The 25,694-nt window shown below is 41.5% G+C and overlaps 1 protein-coding gene across 4 annotated transcripts in view; it reads right to left on the reverse strand.

Moving 5' to 3' along the window:
* The window catches only part of FCRL5 (Fc receptor-like 5), a 49,568-nt gene extending 27,610 nt beyond the window's left edge, over positions 1–21,958 (reverse strand). The window contains exons 1-8 of one of the 4 annotated variants that reach the window (XM_010856498.1): positions 20,822–21,958; positions 18,543–18,797; positions 17,200–17,451; positions 16,632–16,910; positions 14,052–14,330; positions 8,932–9,195; positions 5,984–6,262; positions 4,437–4,715 (exon numbers count right to left, since the gene is read on the reverse strand). In XM_010856498.1, the coding sequence (XP_010854800.1) occupies positions 4,437–4,715; positions 5,984–6,262; positions 8,932–9,195; positions 14,052–14,330; positions 16,632–16,910; positions 17,200–17,451; positions 18,543–18,797; positions 20,822–20,924 (1,990 nt within the window). In that variant the 5' untranslated portion in view covers positions 20,925–21,958. The remainder of the gene's footprint in view (positions 1–4,436; positions 4,716–5,983; positions 6,263–8,931; positions 9,196–14,051; positions 14,331–16,631; positions 16,911–17,199; positions 17,452–18,542; positions 18,798–20,821) is intronic. The other 3 variants (XM_010856484.1, XM_010856476.1, XM_010856490.1) reach the window with 3 other exon arrangements.
* Between the last annotated feature and the right edge of the window lie 3,736 nt (positions 21,959–25,694).

Consider the following 25,694-nt stretch of genomic DNA (forward strand, 5'->3'; position numbering starts at 1 on the left):
TTTAATTAATTTATTTATTTTACTTTACAATATTGTATTGGTTTTGCCATACATTGACTTGAATCTGCCATGAGTGTACATGCGTTCCCCATCCTGAACCCCCCTCCCACCTCTCTCCCCATCCCATCCCTCTGGGTCATCCCAGTGCACCAGCCCTGAGCACCCTATATCATGCATCAAACCTGGACTGGCGATTTATTTCACATATGATATTTTACATGTTTCAATGCCATTCTCCCATATCTTCCCACCCTTGCCCTGAGTTTTAAGCCAACTTTTTCACTTTCCTCTTTCACTTTCAAGAGGCTCTTTAGTTCTTCAGTTTCTGCCATAAGAGTGGTGTCATCTGTATATCTGAGGTTATTGATAAAACTCTCAATTCTCATTTCTCCTCTGAAACTGCCAGTCTGAACATTGCTTCTCTCTTTTAGTATTGACTTCTATGTAAAATCTAAGACAACTTAATATTTTTTCTTTCTGAGATGACTGGGTTGTGATTTTTTTGCCATGATCATACACACACACACACACACTCGTGCATGTGCACGTGGATATTTTTAGCCTTGAAAATCAATAACCTCATCAAGATATGTCTTTTAATCTACATACTCAAGTTTTCTTCAAGTCAAGAAATTTTTAAGTAAATCTTTGAGTTTTGTTTCTCTCTTTAGACACTTAATTATCGACACTTGTGGTCTTCATTATCTGATCTCCATATTTTAATTTCTTTTTCCTTTTTCTGTGTCTTTCTACCTTGGGTTCCATATTATTTTCTCATACCAACTCCATTCAGTTAACAGATTTCAGAAGTATGCATTTCCGTCAAATTTGGATTTTATTTCTAAAATAGCTTTATTGTTTTCTTTGGTTTCTCTCCTGACCTCTGATATATATATATATATATATATATATATACACACACACACACATACATACTTGTTTTTCTTTTCTGTTATCTTATCATCTCTTCTTTAACCTCATTAATTTCCCCATTGTACTTTTCTCCCCCTGGAGTCCATAAGTCTTTATGGACATAAGTCTTTTCTTTAATTGTATTAAGAATATCCAGAAAACTTTTTTGTTTCCTAAAGCAATTCTTCTTCTTAAAGTTATTAGGAATTTTGTGCTTTTTCTCTCCCTTTTATAGTTTTAAATGCATCGAAGCAAAAATTCCCATATTAGACTTCTTTTGTTTATGGCTTATACTTCAATGAATAAAGTTATATTCAGGCTCTTGTATTTGCTTGAGAATGCTCTGTGTATGTGTGTGTGTTGATAGATTCAAAATGGGCATATCTTATCAGTTTATATTCCCACAAAATTTCCATGTCTTCTCTTTGGGGTATATTCCCTCAAAAAGAAAAAAAACACACACACACAAAACAAATTATTTTGTCAGAGAGTCTGCATGGCTCAGTGTGAAGCTGCTCAATTTGTGTGTTAATTTAAGGCTCATTTATTTCTGTTCAGTTGGTATAAGCAGATGCGAAGACCAGTATTCTCTCCCTAGTCTTTTCTTCCTCATCTCACCTGAAAGACTTTTTGTCCAAGGAATTACAAATGCTCACTGAAGACCTACTTTGTGCCAGACACTGAGTAGGTACAGGGATGCAGAGCAGACCAAAACTAAAAAGGTTCCATTTTCATGAAGCTTATACTCTGGTATTCAGAAAGATACACATGAAACAAGAAATAAAACGGTTTTAGATAACATTAAATTTGAGAAGAAAATAAAACATGGTCATGAGAAAGAGGATGTCTTTAGGACTTGGGACTTTCCTTGATAGCTCAGCTTCAGGCTTTAGAGTTTGAATCTCAGAGCATTTACATTTCATAAGTAATCTCTTTACTCAACAATTTATATAGGGGCAGTGTCTTCCTTTGGTCAGTTTTGGTCCATGTTTTACTATGATCTGAAACAAGAACTGTCAAGGAGCAAGAGATCTTTCAGACTGATCACTTTCAAGATAGGACCATAGTAATAAGGACTCCAGATGGACTCATGGGTTCCTAACAGGAACCCACAGACCGTAACAGGAACTTGCCTAATTTAAAGTCTGACCAGACCACACTTGTAGTTACCATCATATTCTGACTAATTCCTGTTTCTCAAACCCTAAAAGTGATTCCCCTAACTCCTCCCCACCACCTTGAAGGATGATGAGACTCTGTCAAAGTGATGCTCTCCTTTGCTTTTCCAGGTAAAAAAAAAGGGACACCCACCTTATTTCTTCCAGAGAATCATGAATTCATTACCTTTGGGTTCTTATTCCAACTCAAATCACAGAATGCTGGGGCTTTAAGGAACACTAATTACTGTCTTACCTAACTTTCAAGAGAAAGTTAAACAGTAAGACAAAGAAAATTTTAAAATTTTGCCTAAATTTTGAACTAGCTATTTTCACAACTAGGGCTAGAATTCGGGTATTCTTATCCAAACTGATATCACACAACTCAAGCAAGATGTTTTACATGTACACTGCTCTTTCTAGGAAACCTCAGAGGCCCTGCTGTGTATATCATTCCTAGAAAAACTATTTTCTTCAATGTAGTTCATTATATGTCATGCTGTCCCAATTGACCCTGCTCCCTCTGCTACCACTTGTTGAACTGGAGGTGGGCAGTTGGTTTAAGAAAATTTCATGTGTAGACTTGCCTGTGGCTTATGAGGTGTCTTAGAGCTAGGCTGCTTGGCTAATTAGACTTGTTAGAAGCACTGCTTTGGTAGCAAACCATACAGCATTGGCAGCTGGGGCAGACGTTAAAATACAGAGCAGGATATCCTATTGCAAAGTCTAAGACAGTCACTGATGAAATTTTCAGGAGGTTTGAGGCAAGATAAGTTCATAAGGTAGAGTCTTAAGAATAAGAGTGAAAGCACTTAGGAGCAATACGAAAAATAGGGCAGAAGGACAGAGAAAGGAAACAGATGGCAGGGCTAGGAGTAGATAATAATGAAAGGATCTAGCTCATCAAGCATCAATATAACCTGTTTTTGAGAAATAAGTTGAATTCTGAGAAATCTCTCAGTTCTTATTCCATGAATCTAGATACGTTGTCTTCCTTTTTTTTTATTCCCTGGATTTACTTAGCAAACCCTCACCCCCCAGAGACATCAAGGTCTTTTTATTTCTTATCTAAAATGATCTGATACATCTGACTCAAGATTTCTCTGTCTTTCTTTCTGCTTCTATGAAAAGAAAACTGAACTTTCACTCTCTTCTACACGAAGATTCCAAAAGTAAACGGAAGCAATTTTGATCCTAAAATGACACTTTTTCACGGTTCTATAGGCAACCATGAACTGTACACTGATAATTCGTATACATGTACAAATATATGTCATACTGCAACAAAACTGTTGAAAACATAATACAAAGAAATGACACTTGTGTTATTACTGAGTTAAGTCAAAATATCCCAGAAACCCCAGAAAAACCAGTGAGTTGGCTTCTAGGAGGCCATTTCTTCTCTTCCTTTCACTTTCAGCCCTCTTTAAACCTACTGTAAGAGTCTGAACTGGAGAAGGCAATGGCACCCCACTCCAGTACTCTTGCCTGGAAAATCCCATGGATGGAGGAGCCTGGTAGGCTGTAGTCCATGGGGTCGCTAAGAGTCGGACATGACTGAGCGACTTCACTTTCACTTTTCACTTTCATGCATTGGAGAAGGAAATGGCAACCCACTCCAGCCTGGAGAATCCCATGGATGGGGAAGCCTGGTGGGCTGCCATCTATGAGGTCACACAGAGTCAGACACCATTGAAGCGACTTAGCAGCAGCAGCAGCAGCAGCAAGAGTCTGAACTGCTGCAGAAGCTTTTGGAGAAAGTAAGCTCTTGCCCACTATATGTCCATATGCCTGAGCTTGTAGCTAAATTAATATGTAGGTATTAGTGGGGAGATATGAGATGCTTCTGTGCATCCAGTTAAGAGAAATTGGTTTGGAGACTGAACATGCAGGGCCTGAAAAAATAATTTGGGAACAAAGAAGTGTTAGTCTCTCAGTCATGTCCAACTCTTTGTGATCCCATGGCCTGTAACCAGCCAGGCTCCTCTGTCCATGGAATTTTCCAGGCAAGAATACTGGAGTAGGTTGCCATTTCCTACTCCAGGGTATCTTCCTGACCCAGGGCTGAAAACTGGGTCTTCTGCACTGTAGGCATATTCTTTACCATCTGAGCCACCAGGGACTTTTGGGAAAATAAATTCATTTGGTAAAAGTGGGGGAAGGTGTTGAGCTATCTTAGGGGCCTAGTTGAGTGAGGGCTGAATGAGGACTGAAGCCCACAGACAGATGGTTCTTTGAGAAGGGAAACAAGATGACCATTAGGTTGATGGTGTAGGAAACAGGGAGATCCATGAAAATCTCTGAAAGGAGTTGGCATGACAAGGATCTGGGTCAGGGATGGGTCACTAGCAGGAATCCAGAACTTACCAATGACAGAGAGGTTAATGGTCTCACTGCTCTGAGGGCCAAAGCCATTGTCAGCTGTGCAGTAGTAGTTCCCAGAATGCTCTGCAGTCACAGAGAAGCTATAGGACCTTGTTCTCCATGAAGTAGCTTCTATCCTTGTGAGCAACACATCTTCATGAAAAAACTGGTACCAGATGGGCGAAGACCCTCTCTGAACTTCACACTGAAGTCTCACCTCATTTCCCACAAGAGTCCAGGTTCCAGGAGGGCTGAGGGTGAGGACAGGTTGAGACACGGGCACTGAGGGAGAGAAAAACTTAGTCGACAGTTGCTTCTGCCACTGCCTGGAACTGTTAATCAGTGACTAGTGAAATATCCAGTCTTATGTCCACCGGCCCTCAGGACAGCATGAATCACACTGCCCCCTAAAATTGGGCTTGGAGTTTGGCCACACATAGATGGCAAAAAAAAAAAAAAAAACCCCGAGATTCAAGGCTCAACAGAAACCATTTTAACTTCATACTGAGCTGACAGTCACTTTCATGGACTTTGGGACCTTAAGCCAAGCAAGCAGAGGTGAATTCTTGACTCAGAATGGATGCCCCTTGCCCTGCTTCCAGCCCCTCCCCTCTGTGTCCTCTCACACTGCTGCCTAAACAACTCTAAAAGTGCTTACTCAAGAAGGACATCTTTGGTATAACTATGATCCTGCTCCCTGTCTTTGTATCTTTTACGGTTGTGTATCTGTAAATGATCAGTGCTTGTGTGCTCAGTTGCTCAGTCATGTCCAACTCTTTGTGACCACATGGACTGCAGCCTACCAGGCTCCTCTGTCCATGGAATATTTTCAAGCAAGAATACTGGAGAGGGTTACCATTTCCTACTCCAGACTATCTTCCCAACCCAGGGGTCAAAACAGCATCTCCTGTATCTCTTGCTTGGGCAGGCAGATTCTTTACCACTGAACCATCTAGGAGTATCTGATAGGAAAGGGACAAGTGACAACTCAATGACCATGGGAACTGATTTTGTAGCTATGGGGAACAATGTAGTTAATGAAAATCAGAAATCTGTGGATTAGCAGGACAAGAGGACAGAAAAAGAGAAACACTGGGGCTCCTCAGAGTTGGGGTCCAGGAGAGAGCTGCTCTGCAGGAAGCTAGGGGTGTGATAACATCTGAGTTGCTCATAGTACAAGGCTCAAAAGCAACAGACAGCTGTCTCAAGAGAACCTGGGTATTGAGAATGACATAAGTTTGGTCAGAGGAAGAATCAGGGAAAACTTGAAGGTGGGAACACATTTTTGGAGGGGTCAAGGATATAGGCCAGCCTTCCCTTGTGGCTCGGCTGGTAAAGAATCTGCCTGCAATGTGGAAGACCTAGGTTTGATCCTTGGGTTGGGAAGATACCCGGGAGAAGGGAAAGGCTACCCACTCCAGTATTCTGGCCTGGAGAATTCCATGGACTGTATAGTCCATGGGGTCACAAAGAGTTGGACATGACTGAGTGACTTTTACTTTCACAAGGATAGAGGCCAGGGATGGGTCACTAACAGAACTAGGGCTTACCGGTGACAGAGAGGCTTATGGCCTCACTTCTCTGAGGGCCAAAGCCATTGTCAGCTGTGCAGTAGTAGTTCCCAGAATGCTCTGCGATCAGAGAGAAGCTATAGGATTCTGTTATCCATGAAATGGCTTCTCTCTTTTTGAGCAAATCATCTTCATGAAAAAACTGGTACCAGATGGGCAGAGAACCTCTCTGAACTTCACACTGAAGGCTCATCTTATCTCCCACAAAAGTCCTGGTCCCAGGAGAGCTGAAGGTGAGGACAGGTTTAGACACAGGGACTGAGGGAGAGGAAAAACCTTAGTCAGCAGTTGCTTCTGCCACTTTCTGAAGCTGTCAATCAGTGGCTAGTGAAATGTTCAGTCTCATGTCCACTGGCCATCAGGGCACCCCAGAGCCTTCCTGGCTTTTCTCCCCACCTCTCTTCTGTTCTCCTTGTTGGTCTTCTCCTTTCCCATTAGACCTGGCCCTTCTCCTTTCCTGTCTCCTCTTGTTAGGTCACCTCACTCCCATTTTCCAGAGGAATTGATGTTATTGAGGAAGAAGTCCCTTAGTTTGCTGCCACCAGACTCACACCATTTACCTGCATCAGCCCCTTGCTTCTCCCCTGTCTGGTGACCTTGGACAAGCTGCCCCTCCACCAACTCAAGGAGGATCCTGCTCTTTCTTGACCCTGAGCTCACCTCCATGTGTCCCAGATATAAATTCTCTGCATCTATTCACTTCTTCCAAACACCACTTAGATGTGCTTAATCCTCTCCCCTTTAGTAAAACAACAAAACAAAACCCTATCTACATTTAATGTTCTCAGTGTTTCTTTTCTGTGGAAAGACTCATAGAAGAAGCACTGTCTCTACTTTTTTCTCTCACTCTGATAATTTGCTCAATACAACCTTGTTTTTATCCCCACCAACATACTAAAGTTGATTTTTCATGTTTGTGATTATAATGATGATGATGATAATAATAGACACTTATGATATAATATGGGAGAAAGAAATGGCAACCCACTCCAGCACTCTTGCCTAGAAAATTCCATGGACAGAGGAGCCTGATAGGCTACAGTCCATGGGGCTGCAAAGAGTTGGACACAACTGAGCGACTTCACTCACTCACATGATATAATATAATGTTTTTAACTATGTGTATGGTGTGCATTTGTCATATATTATTTGTAAACATATGTAGACAAACACTAATTTAATCATCAAAACAATCCTGAGAAGCTATTATCACTGCCTTTATTTCACACATGAGGAAACTGAGGCCCACTGGGGTTAAGCTGCATAGCTAGTATGTGGTGAGGCAGCCATCAAACCCAGCTATCAAACCAGGTTCTCCCCTGTATTCTTCCACTTTCCTTTTCAGTGCTTTGTGGCTAAATTCAGGGGATGTGACTCAATTCTTATCTTTCATCATATATCAGCTGTGCCTTCTCTGACTTGGCCTCTACTGTCTTTTGCTTAAAACTCTCCCTCACTTGGTTTCACTTTGTTAAACACTCCTACAGTGTTGGTCTAGTCTATGTATTCTTAGATGTCAGTATAGTCTGACATACATACTACATGCAGTGATTACCTAGGAGGTGGATAAAGCAGCCATTCTATAGAACTTTGTGCATCTCTGAGAGCATCTGATGATGACATCCTGCCTCCAAATTCCTTGGGTCTGTGGATGTCAGGAGCACAGCTTCTCCATCTCTTTCATTTGATGTCTCCTTCCAGGGTTCCCTGATCCTTTCCTTTAAAACTTTTGCATATTTATTGTGGGAGGGGCTGCATTCTGGCTTATCTCCAGCCTGGCTCAGCTTTTTTTTTTTTTCAAACAGAAGAGAAAACAGGTTGCTTCCCGGACCAGCCAGGACTAGACTCTACCATCAATACAAACCCAAATCACACTGCTCCCTAAAATTGGGCTTGGGCTTTGGCCACACATAGATGACACAAAACTGAGATTCAGAGATCAACTGAAACCTATATAACTTGATTTTGAGCTGACATTCACTGTTAGGGCCTTAAATCAGGCAAGCAGAGGTGAGTTCCTCTTGGCTCACAGTGGTTATCCCTTGATCTGCTGCCAGCCCTTCCCCATTTGGGCCCCTTTCACATTGCTACCTAACCAACTCTAAAAGAGCTTACTCAATGTGGTTATGTTGAATTAAACTTATCGTTTACTTATGGTAAACTTGTGGTTACCAGGGGGTAAAGGAGTGAGGGAGGGAATAAATTGGGAGATCGGGACTGACATATACATTACTGCTATATATAAAAGGGATAACTAATAAAAACTACTGTAAAGCACAGGGAACTTAACTCAATATTATATAATGACCTATATTGGAAAAGAATCTAAAAATGAATGTGTATATATTTATGTATGACTGATCCACTTTGCTGTACACTTGAAACTAACATTACACTGTAATTCAACTACACTCTGATAAACATTTTCTTAAAAAGAGGGTCATATTTGAAGTAACTATGATCATGCTCCTTGTCTTTACATCTTACTTGGTTTTGTACATTGTAAATGATCAGTATCTGATATGAAAAGGACAAGAGACAAATCTGTGTGCCTCAGGGAGAACTTATTTTGTGGCTACAGGGGACAGTGTAATGGATGAAAATCAGGAATCTGGGGGGTTCACAAGACAAGAGGACAAAAAGAGAGAAGCACTTGACTCCTCAGAGGTTGGGGTCCAGGAAAGACAGAGCTGCTGTGTAGGCAGCCAGGGGCACTGTGGCACACGGGCTGCTGAAGGAACCAGGCTCAAAAGCAGCAGATAGCTGTCTCAGTGAGCTGGGGTGTTGAGAAGGACAATGGTTTGGCCAGATGAAAAAGTAGGTGAAACTTGAAGGTGGGAACACATTTCTGGAGCAGTCAGGGATAGAGGCCAAGTATAGGTCTCTAACAGATCCTGGGCTTACTAATGATAGGGAGGCTTACTTACTCACAGCCTCACTTCTCTGAGGGCCAAGGCCATTGTCAGCTGTGCAGTAGTACTTTCCAAAGTGATTTTCAGTCAAAGACAATCTATGGGACATTTTTCTCTCTGAAGTGGATTTTGTCTTCATAAGCAACACATCTTCGTGAAAAAACTGGTACCAGATAGGCAGAGAACCTCTCTGAACTTCACACTGAAGGCTTATCTTATCTCTCACAAGAGTCCAGGTCCCAGGAGGTCTGAGAGTGAGGACAGGTTGAGACACAGGGACTGAGGAAGAGAAAAAACTTAGTTAACAGTTGCTCCTGACACTTCATGAAGCTGTCAATCAGTGGCTAATGAAATGTCCAGTCTCATGTCCACTGGCTTTCAGGGCAGCTCACCGTCTCCTGACTTTTCTCCCCAGCTCTTTCCTATTCTCCATGTTGGTCTTCTCCTTCTCCATCAGACCTGGCACTTCTCCTCTCCTATCTCCCCTTGTTAGGTGACCTGACTCCAATTTTCCAGGGGAAATAATGTTCTTGGGGAAGAAATCCCTGATTTTGCTACCATCAGACTGACACATTTACCTTGTTCCTTCCCTCTGCCATATGACTTGGAAGATTTGTCCCCTCACCTGCCCAAGCCACTCTTAGTCTTCCTGTCAGTCCCTGCTCTCCTTTTTCCCTTTGCTGGGATTGGCCTTGGGCCTCTGCCCCTTTCTCTTTTCTGTCAGACATTCACATACTCTTCTAGAATCTTCTCCATTCCTACAATCTCCCTGTATCCAGCCTGACCCTCTCTATTTATAGGTGAGAAAACTGAGTCAGGAAGAGGTTAGGAGATCTGTCTGTGGTAACTCATCAGGATGTTTTCAGGGCCAGACAGGACCTAAGTCTGTCTCCTGACTCCTGTTCCAAAGTTAAATAACATCGACTCCTTAAAAGTGGAACTGGAGCTTGCCATCAATGAAGGGAACAGCACAGGGCTCTATCAAAGCTATTTTCCTATCACTACCACAACCACCTTAACAGTACTGAGGGTAAGATGGTGTTAGATACTGGTAAAGGAGGTAGGGTAGTTTGGGGTGGTGTAGTAGCCATAGTTACATGGTTGGAGTAACTGATGTTACTACCTGTTGCTGTATCCTACATGGATTTGCACATTGGTTATTGAAAATAATTAACTGTTGATGGGAACAACAGATATCTCCATAACCCTGGGATAGAGGAATTATTTGAGAACTACTACGATTGATTGGAAACTCAAGCGTATGGGGATTCAATGGATAAAGAAAGAAAAGAGAAAAATGGTGAGTTCTACAGATGCTGGGGATCAAGAAAGGAGAGAGAGAGATGTTGCAGACATGTTAAGGGGTATGATAGTATCTGAACTGGTTGAAGGATGAAGCCCACAAGATAGAGACACTTATTCAAAGCCAATGGGGATGGTGTTATGGAGTGAACTGTGTCCCTCTTTAATACATATATTGAAGTCACAACCTCCAATATGACTGTATTTGGAGATAGAGCCTTTAAGGAAATAAGGTTAAATGACTGAAGCTTCAGCTTCTTGGCAGCTGAAGATTGTAAATCTCTATACAGTGAGCAAAAACAAGACCTTGAGTTGACCATGGTTCAGATCATGAGCTCCTTATTGCAAAATTCAGGCTTAAATTGAAGAAAGTAGGGGAAACCACTAGGCCATTCAGGTATGACCTAAATCAAATCCCTCGTGGTTATACAGTGAAAGTGATGAATAGATCTGGTAGACAGAGTGCCTGAAGAATGATGGATGGAAGCTCACACCACTGTAGAGGAGGCAGTTACCAAAACCATCCCCAAGAAAAAGGACTGCAAGAAGGCAAAGTGTTTGTCTGAGGAGGGTTTACAAATAGTTGAGGAAAGAAGAGAAGCAAAAGGTAAGCAAGAAAGGGAAATATATACCCAACTGAATGCAGAGTTACAGAGAACAGCAAGGAGAGATACACAGAACACAGACACAGAAGTTGCTCAGTCATGTCCAACTCTTTGCGACCCCATGGATTGTAGCCGACCAGGCTCCTCGGTCCATGGGATTTTCCAGGAATGAATACTGGAGTGGGTTGCCGTTTCCTTCTCCAGGAGAGATAAGCCCTTCTTAAATGAAAAGTGTAAAGAAATAGAGGAAAACAATAGAATGGGAAAGATTAGAGATCTCTTCAAGAAAGTTGGAGATGCCAAGGGAGCATGTCATGCAAGGATAGGCACAATAAAGGACAGAAACAGTATGGACCTAACAGAAGCAGAAAAGATTAAGAAGAGGTGGCAAGAATACACAGTTGAACTATACAAAAGAGGTCTTAATGACTGGGATAACCACAATGGTGTGGTCACTCACCTAAAGCCAGAAATCCTGGAGTGTGAAGTCAAGTGGGCCTTAGGAAGCAATACTATGAACAAAGCTAGTGGAGATGATGGAATTCCAGCTGAGCTTTTTCAAATCCTAAAAGATGGTGCTGTCAAAGTGCTGCACTCAACATTTCAGCAAATTTAGAAAACAGCAGTGGCCACGAGACTGGAAAAGGTCAGTTTTCATTCCAATCTCAAAGAAGGGCAGTGCCAAAGAATGTTCCAGCTACCATACAGTTGTGCTCATTTCATGCACTTGCAAGGTTATGTTCAAAATCCTTCAATCTAGTCTTCAGCAATATGTGACCTGAGAACTTCCAGATGTACAAGATGGATTTAGAAAAGGCAGAGGAATCAGAGATCAAATTGCCAACATTCATTAGATTATAGAGAAAGCAAGGGAATTCTAGTAAAACATCTGCTTCTGACTATGCTCAAGACTTTGACTGTGGATTACAACAAAATATGGAAAATTCTTAAAGAGATGGGAATACCAGACTTCACTGGTGGCCCAGTGGTTAAGAATCTGCCTTGCAATGCAGGGGACACAGATTTGATCCCTGGTCCAGGAAGAGTCCCACATGCCATGGAGCAACTAGCCCTGTTTGTCACAACTACTGAACCTGAGCACCTAGATCCCATACTCCATAACAAAAGAAGCCACTGCAATGAGAAGCCTGCTCACTGCAACAAAGAATAGCCCTCACTTCAATGAAGAGTAGCCCCTACCACAACTAGAGAAAGTCCAGATGCAGCAACAAAGACCCAGTGCAGCTATAAGTAAATAAAACTTTTTTGTTTTTTAAAGAAAGAGATGGAAATACCAGACCACCTTACCTGTCTCCTGAGGGACCTGTATGCAGGTCAAGAAGCAACAGTTAGAACCAGACAAGGAACAATGGACTAGTTCAAAATTGGGGAAAGAGTACAAGACTGTATATTGTCACCCTGCTTATTTAACTTATATGCAGAGCACATCATGTGAAATGCAAGACTGGATGAATTACAAGCTGAAATCAAGATTGCCAGGAGAAGTATGAACAACCTCAAGTATGCAGATGACACCACTCTAATGGCAGAAAGTAAAGAGGAGCTAAAGAGCCTCTTGAGGAGGGTGAAAGAGGAGAGTGAAAAAGCTGGCTTGAAATTCAACATTCAATAAATGAAGATCATGGCATCTGGTCCCATCACTTCATGGCAAAAAGAAGGGGGAAAAAGTGGAAGCAGTGACAGATTTTCTTTTCTTGGGCTCCAAAATCACTGCAGATGGTAACTGCAGCCGTAAAATTAAAACACGCTTATTCCTTGGAAGGAAAGCTATGACAAACCTAAAAGACAGCATATTAAACAGCAGAAATAGCACTTTACTGACAAAGGTCTGTATAGTTATCAGTGATATAGCTTTTCCAGTAGTCAGCCAGGTATGGATGTGAGAACTGAACCATAAAGAAGACTGAGTGCTGAAGAATTGATGCTTTCAAATTGTGGTGCTGGAGAAGACTCTTGAGAGTCTTTTGGACTGCAAGGAGATCAAACCAGTCAATCCTAAAGAAAATCAACCCTGAATATTCACTGGAAGGACTGATGATGAAGCTAAAGCTCCAATACTTTGGCCACCTGATGCAAAGAGCCAACTCATTGGAAAGGACCCTGATGCTAGGAAAGATTGAGGGCAAGAGGAGAAGGGGGTGGCAGGGGATGAGATGGTTAGATAGCATCACTGACTCTATGGATATGAATTTGAACTAACTCTGGAAGATAGTGAAGCATAGGGGAACCTGGCATGCTGCAGTCCATGGTGTTGCAAAGAGTCAGACACAACTTAGAGACTGAATAACAAAGGTTAAGTGAGGTCATAAGAGAAGATTGACCCCCTAATCAGATAGGACTGGCGTCCTTACAGGAGAGGAAGATACCAGAGACCTCTCTCTCTTCAAGGACAGGGAAGAAAGGTTATGTGAGGACACGGAGAGAATGTGACCTACTACAAGAGAAAGAGGGCCCTCCTATCAAGAGACATGGTCCCAGATCATTCCAGCTCTAAAATTCTATTTGTTCAAGAACCATTTCATTTAAAAAGAAAATTTTAATACTCCATTGTGTATTTGAATCAGTTCTAACGAGGTGGATGAAACTGGAGCCTATTATACAGAGTGAAGTAAGCCAGAAGGACAAACACCAATACAGTATACTAACGCATATATATGGAATTTAGAAAGATGGTAATGATAACCCTGTATACGAGACAGCAAAAGAGACACTGATGTATAGAACAGGCTTATGGACTCTGTGGGAGAGGGAGAGGGTGGGAAGATTTGGGAGAATGGCATTGAAACATGTGAAATGTCATGTATGAAACGAGATGCCAGTCCAGGTTCAATGCACGATGCTGGATGCTTGGGGCTGGTGCACTGGGACGACCCAGAGGGATGGTATGGGGAGGGAGGAGGGAGGAGGGTTCAGGATGGGGAACACATGTATAATTTTTTTTAATAAAAAAAAAAGAAAATTTTAAATATGAAGATCCCACACATATGCCAGTCCTTGAATACTTTTTCTGCCCTCCATTTCTAGGAGTTTCCAAAAGCTCCCACAACCCATTCTACCCCTAAATCCCCCTGCTGTTAATCTAACTTCTGGTAGATTATTCATAGCAGTAAATTATTGGCAACAATCAGCACCCACTCCCACTCAACCACCTCATGGTCTTTACAGAGTTTGAAAAGCTGTTCTGCAAATGATACTTGGCAGACACACCTTTCACACTGATGATCACTAAGTTGCTCTCAAGGGAAAAGCGACCGTTTCTGGCAATACAGTAATACTCTCCAGCATCGCTGCTTTGCACCACAGGGACCTTGAATTCTGTTTTTGAGGAAGTTTGAAGCTCTCTGTCCTTCCAAAGGCTGGGTTGTTTTTTGTACCAGGAGACTGTGATGGGCCTTGGAACTCCATTTACTGAGCAGATGAGAACCAGCTCCTGACCTTCAAACACGAACTCTGGGTGGGAGTGTATTCGGACGTCACGAACAATTTCTAAATGAATAAAAATGACATGTGGGATTCTTGGCATTGGGGTGTCACAGAATGAGACACAGAAGAAGAGTCACAGAATGGGAAGGGCTAAGTCTGCTGACCTGATGGGAAGTTGACCTGCGGTGGAATTGAGACTTCTTGGGAAGAGGGAGAAAGTGCTGGAGATACAATGGTTTGAGAGAACTTCAATTCCTAATGAACTGGTGGAGCCAGTTCCTGAAATTGAGAGTGTTAGTTGCTCAGTCCTGTCCAACTCTTTGTGACCCCATGGACTAGAGTCCACCAGGCTCCTTTGTCTTGCCTGGAATTCCCCAGGCAAGAATACTGGAGTGGGTAGTCATTCCCTTCTCTAGGGGATCTTCCCAACCCAGGCATCAAACCCGGGTCTCCCACACTGCAGACAGATTCTTTACCATCTGAGCCACCAAGAAGCATTTATTCCACAAGGAATAAAATGCCCACCCTCTCCTTATGCCCTACCTGACAGAGCATGGGCCAGTCATCCTGGAAATTACACCCAGTGCCTAACATTGAAGTGGTCAGGATGGAAAGGACAGGAAGACTTGGCACTGGAGGTACTTGCTTTGCAGCTGTGACAACTTCGGTGCTTTGTTGGAAATCAATCATTGACATATACAGCAAGCTTGCCCTGGAGTAAGCACTTCTTAACACCTCTGCCTGTCAGTTAGATGGTCAGAGGAGGTGGACCTGTGACAGTCCTCCTAAAATAGGAAAATCTGGGATGAAAGTGTTCTACACTCCAGGTGGTTATGGTTTTACACTAGGATATTGGCTAAGGGCAATGCCTTTTTGAGTCATCTTGCAGGCTTGAAGAACAAGGGAAGATACCTGGGAACAGATAAGGAGTAGGATTTGGGGTCTGGGTTCCATCAGTAACATGAAGGGAGATCCTATGCTAGAAATCACTGTGTTGCAACTGTTGAGTAACATCCTCTACTTCCTCTCAATTGTCCAGTCCAAATCATATACATAAGAAAAAAATGTTGCCTATGATTACAAAACAAAGATTAATAGTATCTAGACAGTTTCAAGGACTTCCCTGGTGGCTCAAATGGCAAAGAATCTGCCTGCAATATGGGAGACCCGGGTTTGATCCCTGGGTTGGGAAGATCCCCTGGAGAAGGGAATGACTACCCACTCCAGTATTCTTGCCTGGGGAATTCCATGGACAGAGGAGCCTGGTGGGCTCTAGTCCATGGGGTCGCAAAGAGTTAGACAGGACAGAGCAACTAACACTTCCAGTTTCAGACAGTTTGAAAGAAACATGGAACCATCTCTTTTGCTTGGGAATGGGAGCAAATTGATGGAGAATGCTAACCACTTTCACTATTTCCTCACTCAGGAGAGCATGCACCCCAGATCTGCATCCTTCCTAGTGCTCCTATGAGATATCAATAGGTCAAAATAAATCAGAAGAGGCATTTGACCACTGGTTGGCATTCATGCTTGAAGACCTATACAGTTTCAGAGACTTAGGAAAAAGCAATAGGGGTACAAAGTGAAAGTGAATGTCACTCAGTCATGTCCGACTCTTTGCGACCCCATGAATTGTACAGTCCATAGACTTCTCCAGGCCAGAATACTGCAGCGTACAGCTTTTCCCTTCTCCAGGGGATCTTCCCAACCCAGGGATCGAACCCAGGTCTTCCGCATTGCAGGCAGATTCTTTACCATCTGATCCACAAGGGAAGCCCAGTGGGAACAACATCATCCCTAAATACATCTAGTTAGAAATATTTGTTCCCCAAGCTCTTGTCCTTTAGTTTTCTTATTCTTAAGTGCTCACCTCCAGGCATCTAGCATTCTAAGAATCTGTCCATCTGGCTAAGCAGAGTCCATCTAGCTCAGTCAAAGGGCTCTGTGGTTTATGCCTATAGTATATGTGTGTGTGCTCAGTCATTTCAGTTGTGTCCAGCTGTTTGTGACCCTATGGGCTGTAGCCCGCCAGGCTCCTCTGTCCATGGAACTCTCCAGGCAAGAATACTGGAGTGGGTTGCCATGCCCTCCTCCAAGGGATCTTCCCCACCAGGGATCAAACCCGGGGCTCTTATGTCTCCTGCACTGGTAGGCGGGTTCTTTACCACTAGCACCACCTGGGAAGCCCATGACTATAGGCCCACCAGGAAAAAAGACAGAAAAATGATGTCAAGGAAGCCTAACTTCAGAGGAAAAAGAACGAGTTGTGTCTCACAGTACTGAAAGAAAAACAAACTGTTGTGTCATTCTGCCCGGCCCTTCCCAGCCCCATTCTGGCAAATCTCAGAACCCACTACCACTCACCTTGTACCTGTATCTGTAATTCCTGGCTCTGTTTCTGGACAAGGGAATTCAATCTCCGTGCCTCACACCAGTAAGACCCTGAGTTTTCTCTACGTATGGGAGAGAACTGGAATTCTGGGGAGATTTTCCATTCTGACCACATGGATGTTTTGACGAAACGGAACAGGAGCTGGCTTTCTGGCCTCTGTAGAGAGAGCTGGGTCTCACAGGTCAAGGTCACTGTGTTCCCCTCAGTGGGCTGGGTGGAGCTGGCTTTCAGCACGGGACTTGGAAACAGCTCTAGAGAGAAGGATCACAGTATTTCTCAGCAAAGTGAGGCTTGGAACTGCTTTGGAGAAAACCACAGTTCATCCTCCGCACCCGCAAGCAGAACATACAAAAGCAGGCAGAAAAGATGCCGCCTTTGATTACTAATATCCTTCAGCCGAAAGCACAACAGTACTTTCTCTATGCCTTGTAGGAATGCTCCCTGAGATTCAGTAGTATTTCAGACTGCCCTTTTTATCCTCTACAATCTCAGGAGTCCTCATTTTGACTAACCTATTTCACAAAATAAAGAATGCTTTACCTTGGACTACGATTTTAATTTTGTTTGAAGAAACCAAGTGAGTATCTTTAAATCCACTACAGTGATAGTCACCATTGTCCTTCATACTTGCTTGATAAATATGGAAGTCAGAAGTTTTGTCAAGGACTTGCAGGACTTTTCCATTCTTGTACAATGTCATGTTATGTAGTATTACGTTTGCCTTTGCTTGGCATCTCAGAACCACAGAGTCAGCTTCAAACACATCAGATGGAGCCTGCAGGATCAGGCTGGCTGTAGGAAACACAAGGGCGGTTGTTTGTTTCTTCTGATTGTTTCTCCCTTCTTTTTGCTATTATTCTAAAAGATTTTATAAGCCTGGGAACTAGGGAAAAGGATTCTTAAAGTAATCATCATTTCTTTTTCTGATTTTATCTATTTAATTAATTTACTTATTTTTGGCCATGCCACATGTCTTGTGGGATCTTAATTCCCCAACCAGGGATCAAATCCATGCTCCCTGAAATGAAAGCACAGAGTCCTAACCACTGGACCACCAGGGAAATCCCTTTTTCCCCCCCTCGCTTTAAAAGGAACACATATGCTTGAGAAAATGCTTAAAACAGAAATGCAAATTAATCTTATCAACTCACCAGATTTTGGCATATATTTTTCTACTTCTTTTATCTCTGTGCATGTATATAAGAGTCTGTATGTATTTCTTTTTATGAAATTAAAGTATTTATCCACTTGATAATTTGCTTTTCACTTACTTTACTATGAATACTTTCCTATGTCATCAATATCATTCTTTAACCTGGTTTTCAATGACCACATTTTCCTTCAATGTCAGTAAGAATATTTAATGAATTTTTTCTCTTCTTGACCATTTAAGATTCTTCAATTTTGGTTGTATATATCTATGACTATTTCAGTAGGTAAGTTCTTAAGAGAAGAATTGTCAGGTCAAAGAGGCTAAGCATTTTCTTAGCTCTTTGCTACTATACTGTTCCTTGTTCACTAACTTAAAGAGCATTATATTATAACTAGAAAGATTATATAACTGCTTCAAATTCATTCAAAATAGGTGGTTTTAGGACAGAAATGGAAATTACTCCCTCTCTATCTTCTATCTACCTATCTATAAAATATTAATAAATCCTCACATAGATTTTTATTCCAAATAAATTTATAAGCCTCAAACTAAACATAGATTCAGAGACCATTCAAATAAATTGCTTCTCAAATTTTCTTTTACCTGAGGAGCTTGTAAAATATATAAATTCTTGGACCCTATTTCTAGAGCTTTTGAATTAGTAAATGCAGCTGGTTTTTGAGTCACTTTATTATTCCTAAACTTTTTTTTTCTTTCATTTCTTTCCTACCTGCAGTAAAGAGCAAGTCCACACGGTCACTTGGGTGTGAGTCCTGGGCCTGGCATTTGTACCCTCCAGATTCACGGGCCTCATAGGTGTTTTCTGTTGTCTCACTTTGTATTTCTCCAGGAAGATACCAACGGTACCATTTTCTTTTCTGTGGTGCATTGAACTGAAATGCTTTGCAAGTCAGTGTCACAGTCTCTCCTTGGAAGAGAGTGGTCCATGGAGGATGGAGGGAAATTACAGATTTTATTTCACTTGCTGTGGAGGAAAAAGAAAGAATCTGAGGTGGAGTGGCCTACAGTTCCCATCACAGTGGTTTGTGAGGCACAGTCTAGAGGCCTTGACTTTGGAGAATCCCCAAGAAATCCCCAGGAAGGTCACTGTTCATGGCTTTGTTTCAACCAGAGTTCTCACCCAGGAGAAAGTGACTGCTGAGGAATGGCAGTGAGCAAAGAGATTTCAAGATTGCAATACCAGCAAGATTCACTGCCAAATGTCAATAGGAAAAATGGTTGGTTAGTCTGTTATGGAATTGCATTCTGGAAAAAGTCATCCTCTGCCACTTTATCATGTTCATAAACTCATAAGAACTTCACAAGGAGTTGTTAAAATCACAGTTTTGCACTTTGCACAAAAGAAGGGATAAATCATATTAAGATTTTGGCACTGACAAAAGCTTGAGAGATTAACTTGCTTAGCACTTTCATTTTATAGATGATATACAGAAAAAGATAAAGATAAGACCACATATTTCTCATTCTCAAAGTCAAGAAAGCCTTCCCAACTAGAAAGCTCCTTGGAAGTCAAAAGAGAATGATGATCCTAGTAGGGGACTATAGACAGAGAAGGAAACTTAGGAAACTTTGGGAGGCCATTGCAAGTTAATGATAGCCCAAGAAAGCTATTGGAACATTGTTCAACGAAGCAAGCTTGCTTAATTATAAAACCATAAACAAAACCACAGATATGCCCCAGGCCACTAGATGGAAGAACTGTCACCACCCTTCCACTAATATGATAATCCTAGTTTGACCTCATAGGGTCAGACAGTTTTCTGCCTAATATGAAGGAGGAGCTAATGATGTATGCCTTATGTCTGCATCTACATGTACTTGAAGAAGGAGGTCTTCTCCCCTCCTCTTTTTTTCATTATAAAACTGTAGCCCACTCAATCCTCGGGACAGAGCTCCCTCGCCTGTCCGTTTGCATCTCTTACAAGCACCCTATATTAATAAATTTACTTCTTGCCTATCAGGAAAAAAAAAAAAAAAAAAGAGCGATGCTCAGTCTACACATAGGTCTCTTCACCACAATCCATCTTGGCTAAGAGATGTGTACACACACATGGGAGGATCCTTAGATATATCAAATACAGGTAAATCAAAGTGATTGGCCAAAGGGAACCAGGAAGAAATGCCCCATGTAAGTGATTTAAATTACCATGATGGAGCAATTCTCTCTCTGTCTGCCCGTGTATCTATCCACATGCACTGTACCCTTTTTCCTCCTAATAAACACTTAACTGTTTCACTATCAAAAATAAATAAATAAAAAGTCTATCATAGATAATTATGGTAAAGCAAGGAATGGACAAGGTGTTAGCTAGAATCCAGAGATGATCTAGACAAGGATGAAACACTGATGCATCTGATTTTGGACAGGAGAGAGGTTGTAGACAGTTCTTGCTATTCATGGGTCTTCAAATATCCAAGATACCCTCTGATCCAAATGAATGTCAATGAAGAGTCAGAACTCTAAAAAAATGTAGGAAACAGACAATTTATCTTCTCCCCCAATCTCCTCTTATTGTGCATTTCTTCCTTTTAAGGGCCCATCTGTTGGATGATCTATTTTCCACACATTTCCTGGAGAGAAAACTGTAGAGAATGAAACATTCCCACTGTGATGTTTTCAGAGCAATTTTTTGAGTTTGATGACTGGAGAACATCTTATCCCAAGTCCTAAACATTTGACATGGAGTTAAGATGTCCTGCCTTGTGATCTGAGGTTCATTTGCAATAGGAGTAAGTGCAGGGCCCAGTGAAAGCCTGTAGCTGCTTGAGCATTTGCTACTTCTCCTGGGAAGGGTCTGAGGATGACTATATAGCTATCCAGGCCGTAGGGCAATGCCAGTAAACCGGGAGACACTTTCACATCCTTGTCGATGTCAGTGAGAGAAACAGGAGATATTAGAGATCCTCAGACAATTGTCACAAGTATTTCATATTTATTAGAGAGACACTCTTTATCCAGTGACACTGAAGAACATAAGGAGAACTCACCAAACTGTCCACCGACAGGAGCTGTAAAAATATAAAGAGTCAGAGATGAGCACAGAGCAGAGATTCTTTGGCTTTTCAAAAGTAATGCTTGCTTTTTTCCCATTCACTTATTATTTTTTCGTTAGAATTTATTTTAAAAATATAACAGTCATTTAACAAATGTCTATATATATATACTGGTCATTGTGCTTGGACTATTAAGATGAATTTAAAAAATAGTATCTGGTAGCAAGAAGTTAATTGGGCGGGGTGGGTGGTAAACAGAAACCTGAAGAATAAGTATTATAATACAGGGTGTAAATACTAAAAATACACATGGGAGCATCATAAAGGCAGAAGGGCCACCCATCCCAATATGGAGGGTCTGTGTGTGGGAGCGAGTGTGTAGCAAAGGAAGTGATGCTTGAGAAAACTGGATGAGAACATAGGAGTCAGCCAGGGAAAGGTGTTTCTGTGTGGGAAGAGATGATGGAGAGGTCAGTCGAGACAGAAAGGCCCCAGATGTGAAGAAATAGCACTGGGTGTTCATCTGGGTAGGAGAGTGGTTCTGGAAGGTAGAGAATTTAAGGGAAATCAGATTGGACAAGCAGACAGGGTCTAAGTTATGAGAGGTAAGCAGCTATAGTTTCATCATAAAAGTAACAGGGAACCATGGAAACGTTTCAAGAGGAGGAGTGACAAGATTAAAAATTGTATCTTCATTGGAGCACTCTGGAAGAGGTAAAGCAGAAGGACTGGAGAGAAGGCAGAGCAAGATATAATGATACTTAATTTTCTTCAGAGTATTTATCTGAAATCATCTTGTTTGTTTGTTCACTTTCCCTTCTCTACAATAGAATCTGCATGACAGCGGGGACTTCTTATTTTCACCATACATCACACAGAATTTATAACAGTGCCTAACTCATCAGACCTGTTTCATAAATGATTATTGAACAGTGAATTAATTAGAAGTACTAGATCAGTAAGTATCTCTCCTTGAGAGGATATGGGTTTTTAAAATTATTTTAATTGAAGGATAACTACTTTACAATATTGTGATGGTTTTTGCCATATATCAACATGAGTTGGCCACAGGTACCTGTGGTCCCTACATCCTGAACCCCTCCCTCCCTTCCCTATTCCTCTGGGTTGTCCCAGAGCACTGCCTTTGGGTACCCTGCTTCATGCATCGAACTTGCACTGGTCATCTATTTTACATATGGTAATGTAGATGTTTCAGTGTTATTCTCTCAAATCATCCCACCCTCACCTTCTCCCACTGAATCCAAAAATCTGTTCTCCTTTCTTTTCCATCTGTGCCTCCTTTGTTGCCCTGCACATAGTATTGCTGGTACTGTCTTTCTAAATTCCATACATATGCATTAAAATACAGTATTTGTCTTTCTCTTTCTGACTTACTTCACTCTGTATAATAAGCTCCAATTTCATCCACTTCATTAAAACTGACTCTAAAGGGTTCCTTTTTATAGCTGAGTAATATTCCATTGTGTATATGGACCACAACTTCTTATCCATCCATCTGCTGATGGGCATCTATGTTGCCTCCATATCCTGGGTATTGTAAACAGTGCTGCAATTAACACTGGGGTACATGTCTCTCTTTCAATTCTGGTTTGAGAGGATACAGGTTTGAGAAAGGGGGAATCAAGAGGCAGAGAAGGCAAAACTGACAGGTTTGTACATTAATTACACATTCCAATGAGGAACAGACTTGAGTCATTCATTCAACAGGAATTTGTGGAATTTGTCTAACCATATCTAGGAACTGGACAAGGCAATGGAAATCCAGCAGTGAGCAAAAGGGATATTATTTCTATCCACATGGGGCTAATGGAGAAGTAATCCAAACCTAAGTGTTATAATCAGAACAATGGATTATTTGCCATTTTCTGAAAACCTTGACACCATGGATTTTGTATTGTTCTATAAGTAGTGATTGTTTTTCTGAGTGTATTCTATATAGTAGATATGCAACCTATATCATTCCATGTAATCTATTCACTATCCATATGAGGAAAGTTTGATGATCGTCCTCATTTTACAGACAAGAAACTGTTTAGGCTAGCAGAGATGTCACTATGCCAACAAAGGTCCATATAGTTAAAGCATGGATATGAGTTTGAACAAACTGTGGGAGACAGTGGACAGAGGAGCCTGGTGTGCTACTGTCCATGGGGTCACAAGAGTTGAATGCAACTTAGCAACTGAATGACAAACAACAACAACAAATACTTTTTTGAGTGTATTCTATATGGTAGATATTCACCTATGTTATTTCATGTAATTTTGTCACTACCCCATGAGGAAAATTCTATGATTGTCCCCATTTTACAGATGAAAAACTGTTTGATAGCTGGTAGGGGCAGAAGACTCTACACATGGACATCACCAAATGGTCAATACCAAAATCAGATTGATTATATTCTTTGCAGCCAAAGATGAAGCTCTATACAGCCAGCAAAAATAAGACCAGGAGCTAACTATGGCTCAAATCGTGAACTCCTTATTGCCAAATTCAATCTTTAATTGAAGAAAGTAGGGAAAACCACTAGACCATTCATGTATAACCTAAATCAAACCCCTGACAGTTGTACAGTGGAAGTGACAAATAGATTCAAGGGACTAGATCTGATAGAGTGCTTGAAGAACTAAGGATGGAGATTCATGACATTGTACAGGAGGCAGTGATCAAGACCATCCCCAAGAAAGAGAAATGCAAAAAGGCAAAATGTTTGTCTGAGGAAGCTTTACAAATGTCTGTGAAAAGAAGAGAAGTGAAAGGCAAAGGAGAAAATGAAGCATATACCCATCTGAATGGAGAGTTCCAAAGAATAGCAAGGAGAGATAAGAAAGCTGTGGTGGATTCATTTCAATATTTGGCAAAACTAATACAATATTGTAAAGTTTAAAAATAAAATAAAATTTAAAAAAAAAAGAAAGCCTTCCTCAGTGATCAATGCAATGAAATAGAGAAAACAACAGAATGGGAAAGACTATAGATATTTTCAAGAAAATTAGAGATACCAAGGGAACATTTCATCCAAAGATGGGCACAATAAAAGATAGAAATAGTATGGACCTAATGGAAGCAGAAGATATTAAGAAGAGGTGGCAAGCATACACAGAAAAACTATACAAAAAAGATCATCACAACCCAGTAATCACAATGGGGTGATCACTCGCCTAGAGCCACACACCCTGGAATGTGAAGTCAAGTGGGCCTTAGGAAGCATCATTATGAACAAAGCTAATGGAGGTGATGGAATTCTAGTTGAGCTATATCAAATCCTAAAAGATGCTGCTGCTAAAGTGCTGCACTCTATATGCTAGCATATTTGGAAAACTCAGCAGTGGCCACAGGACTGGAAAAACTCAGTTTTCATTCCAATCCCCAAAAAAAGTCAATGCCAAAGAATGTTCAAACTACCGCACAATTGCACTCATCTCACACTCTAGCAAAATGATGCTCAAAATTCTCCAAGCCAGGCTTAAACAGTATGCGAACTGTGAACTTCCAGATGTTCAAGCTGGATTTAGAAAAGGCAGAGGAACCAGAGATCAAATTGCCAACATCCGCTGGATCATCAAAAAAGCAAGAAAGTTCCAGAAAAAATAGCTGCTTTATTGACTATACTAAAGCCTTTGACTGTGTGGATCACAACAAACTGTGGAAAATTCTGAAAGAGATGGGAATACCAGACCACCTGACCTGCCTCCTGAGAAACCTGTATGCATGTCAAGAAGCAACAGTTAGAACTGGACATGGAACAACAGACTGGTTCCAAGTTGGAAAAGGAGTACGTCAAGGCTGTATATTGTCACCCTGCTTATTTAACTAACATGTAGAGTACGTCATGAGAAACACTGGGCTGGAAAAAGTACAAGCTGGAATCAAGATTTCCAGGAGAAATATCAGTAACCTCAGATATGCAGATGACACTACCCTTATGGCAGAAAGTGAAGTATAACTAAAGAGCCTCTTGATGAAAGTGAAAGAAGAGAGTGAAAAAGTTGGCTTAAAACTCAACATTCAGGAAACTAAGATCATGGCATCTGGTCCTATCACTTCATGGCAAATAGATGGGGAAACAGGGAAAGACTTTATTTTTGAGGGCTCCAAAATCACTGCAGATGGTGATTGCAGCCATGAAATTAAAAGACATTTGCTCCTTGGAATAAATGTTATGACCAACTTCGACAGCATATTAAAAAGCAGAGATATTACTCTGCCAACAAAGGTCTATCTAGTCAAAGCTATAATTTTCCCAGTAGTCATGTATGGATGTGAGAGTTGGACATAAAGAAAGCTGAGCAGTGAAGAATTGATGCTTTTAAACTGTGGTGTTGGAGAAGATTCTTGAGAGTCCTTTAGACAGCAAGGAGATCCAACCAGTCCTTCCTAAAGGAAATCCATCCTGAACATTCATTGGAAGGACTGATGCTGAAGTGAAACTCCAATAGTTTGGCCACCTGATGAGAAGAACTGACTTTTGAAAAGACCCTGATGCTGGAAAAGATTGAAGTCAGGAAGACAAGGGGACAACAGAGGATAAGATGGTTGGATGGCATCACTGACTCAATGGACATGAGTTTGAGCAAACCGGGGGAAGTGGTGATGGACAGGGAGGTCTGGCATGCTGCAGTCCACGGGATCACAAAGTCAGACACGACTGAGTGAACTGAACTGAACTGAACTGAGGGGCAGAATATAATTTTTAACCCATTTATTTGAACTCATCTTGTTTGATTCCAAAGCATATGCTCCTGGCCATTACCCTATTCTGCTCCTCTGTTTTGGTGCCACACTAGGACGTCTTCCCATTTCTGGAGTATTTCATGCAGCTTCCAACTATGAGGTCCCTTTTTATTA

Source organism: Bison bison, unplaced genomic scaffold (genome assembly GCF_000754665.1).
Source record: "Bison bison bison isolate TAMUID 2011002044 unplaced genomic scaffold, Bison_UMD1.0 scf7180017854289, whole genome shotgun sequence".
NCBI classification, from domain to species: domain Eukaryota; kingdom Metazoa; phylum Chordata; class Mammalia; order Artiodactyla; family Bovidae; genus Bison; species Bison bison.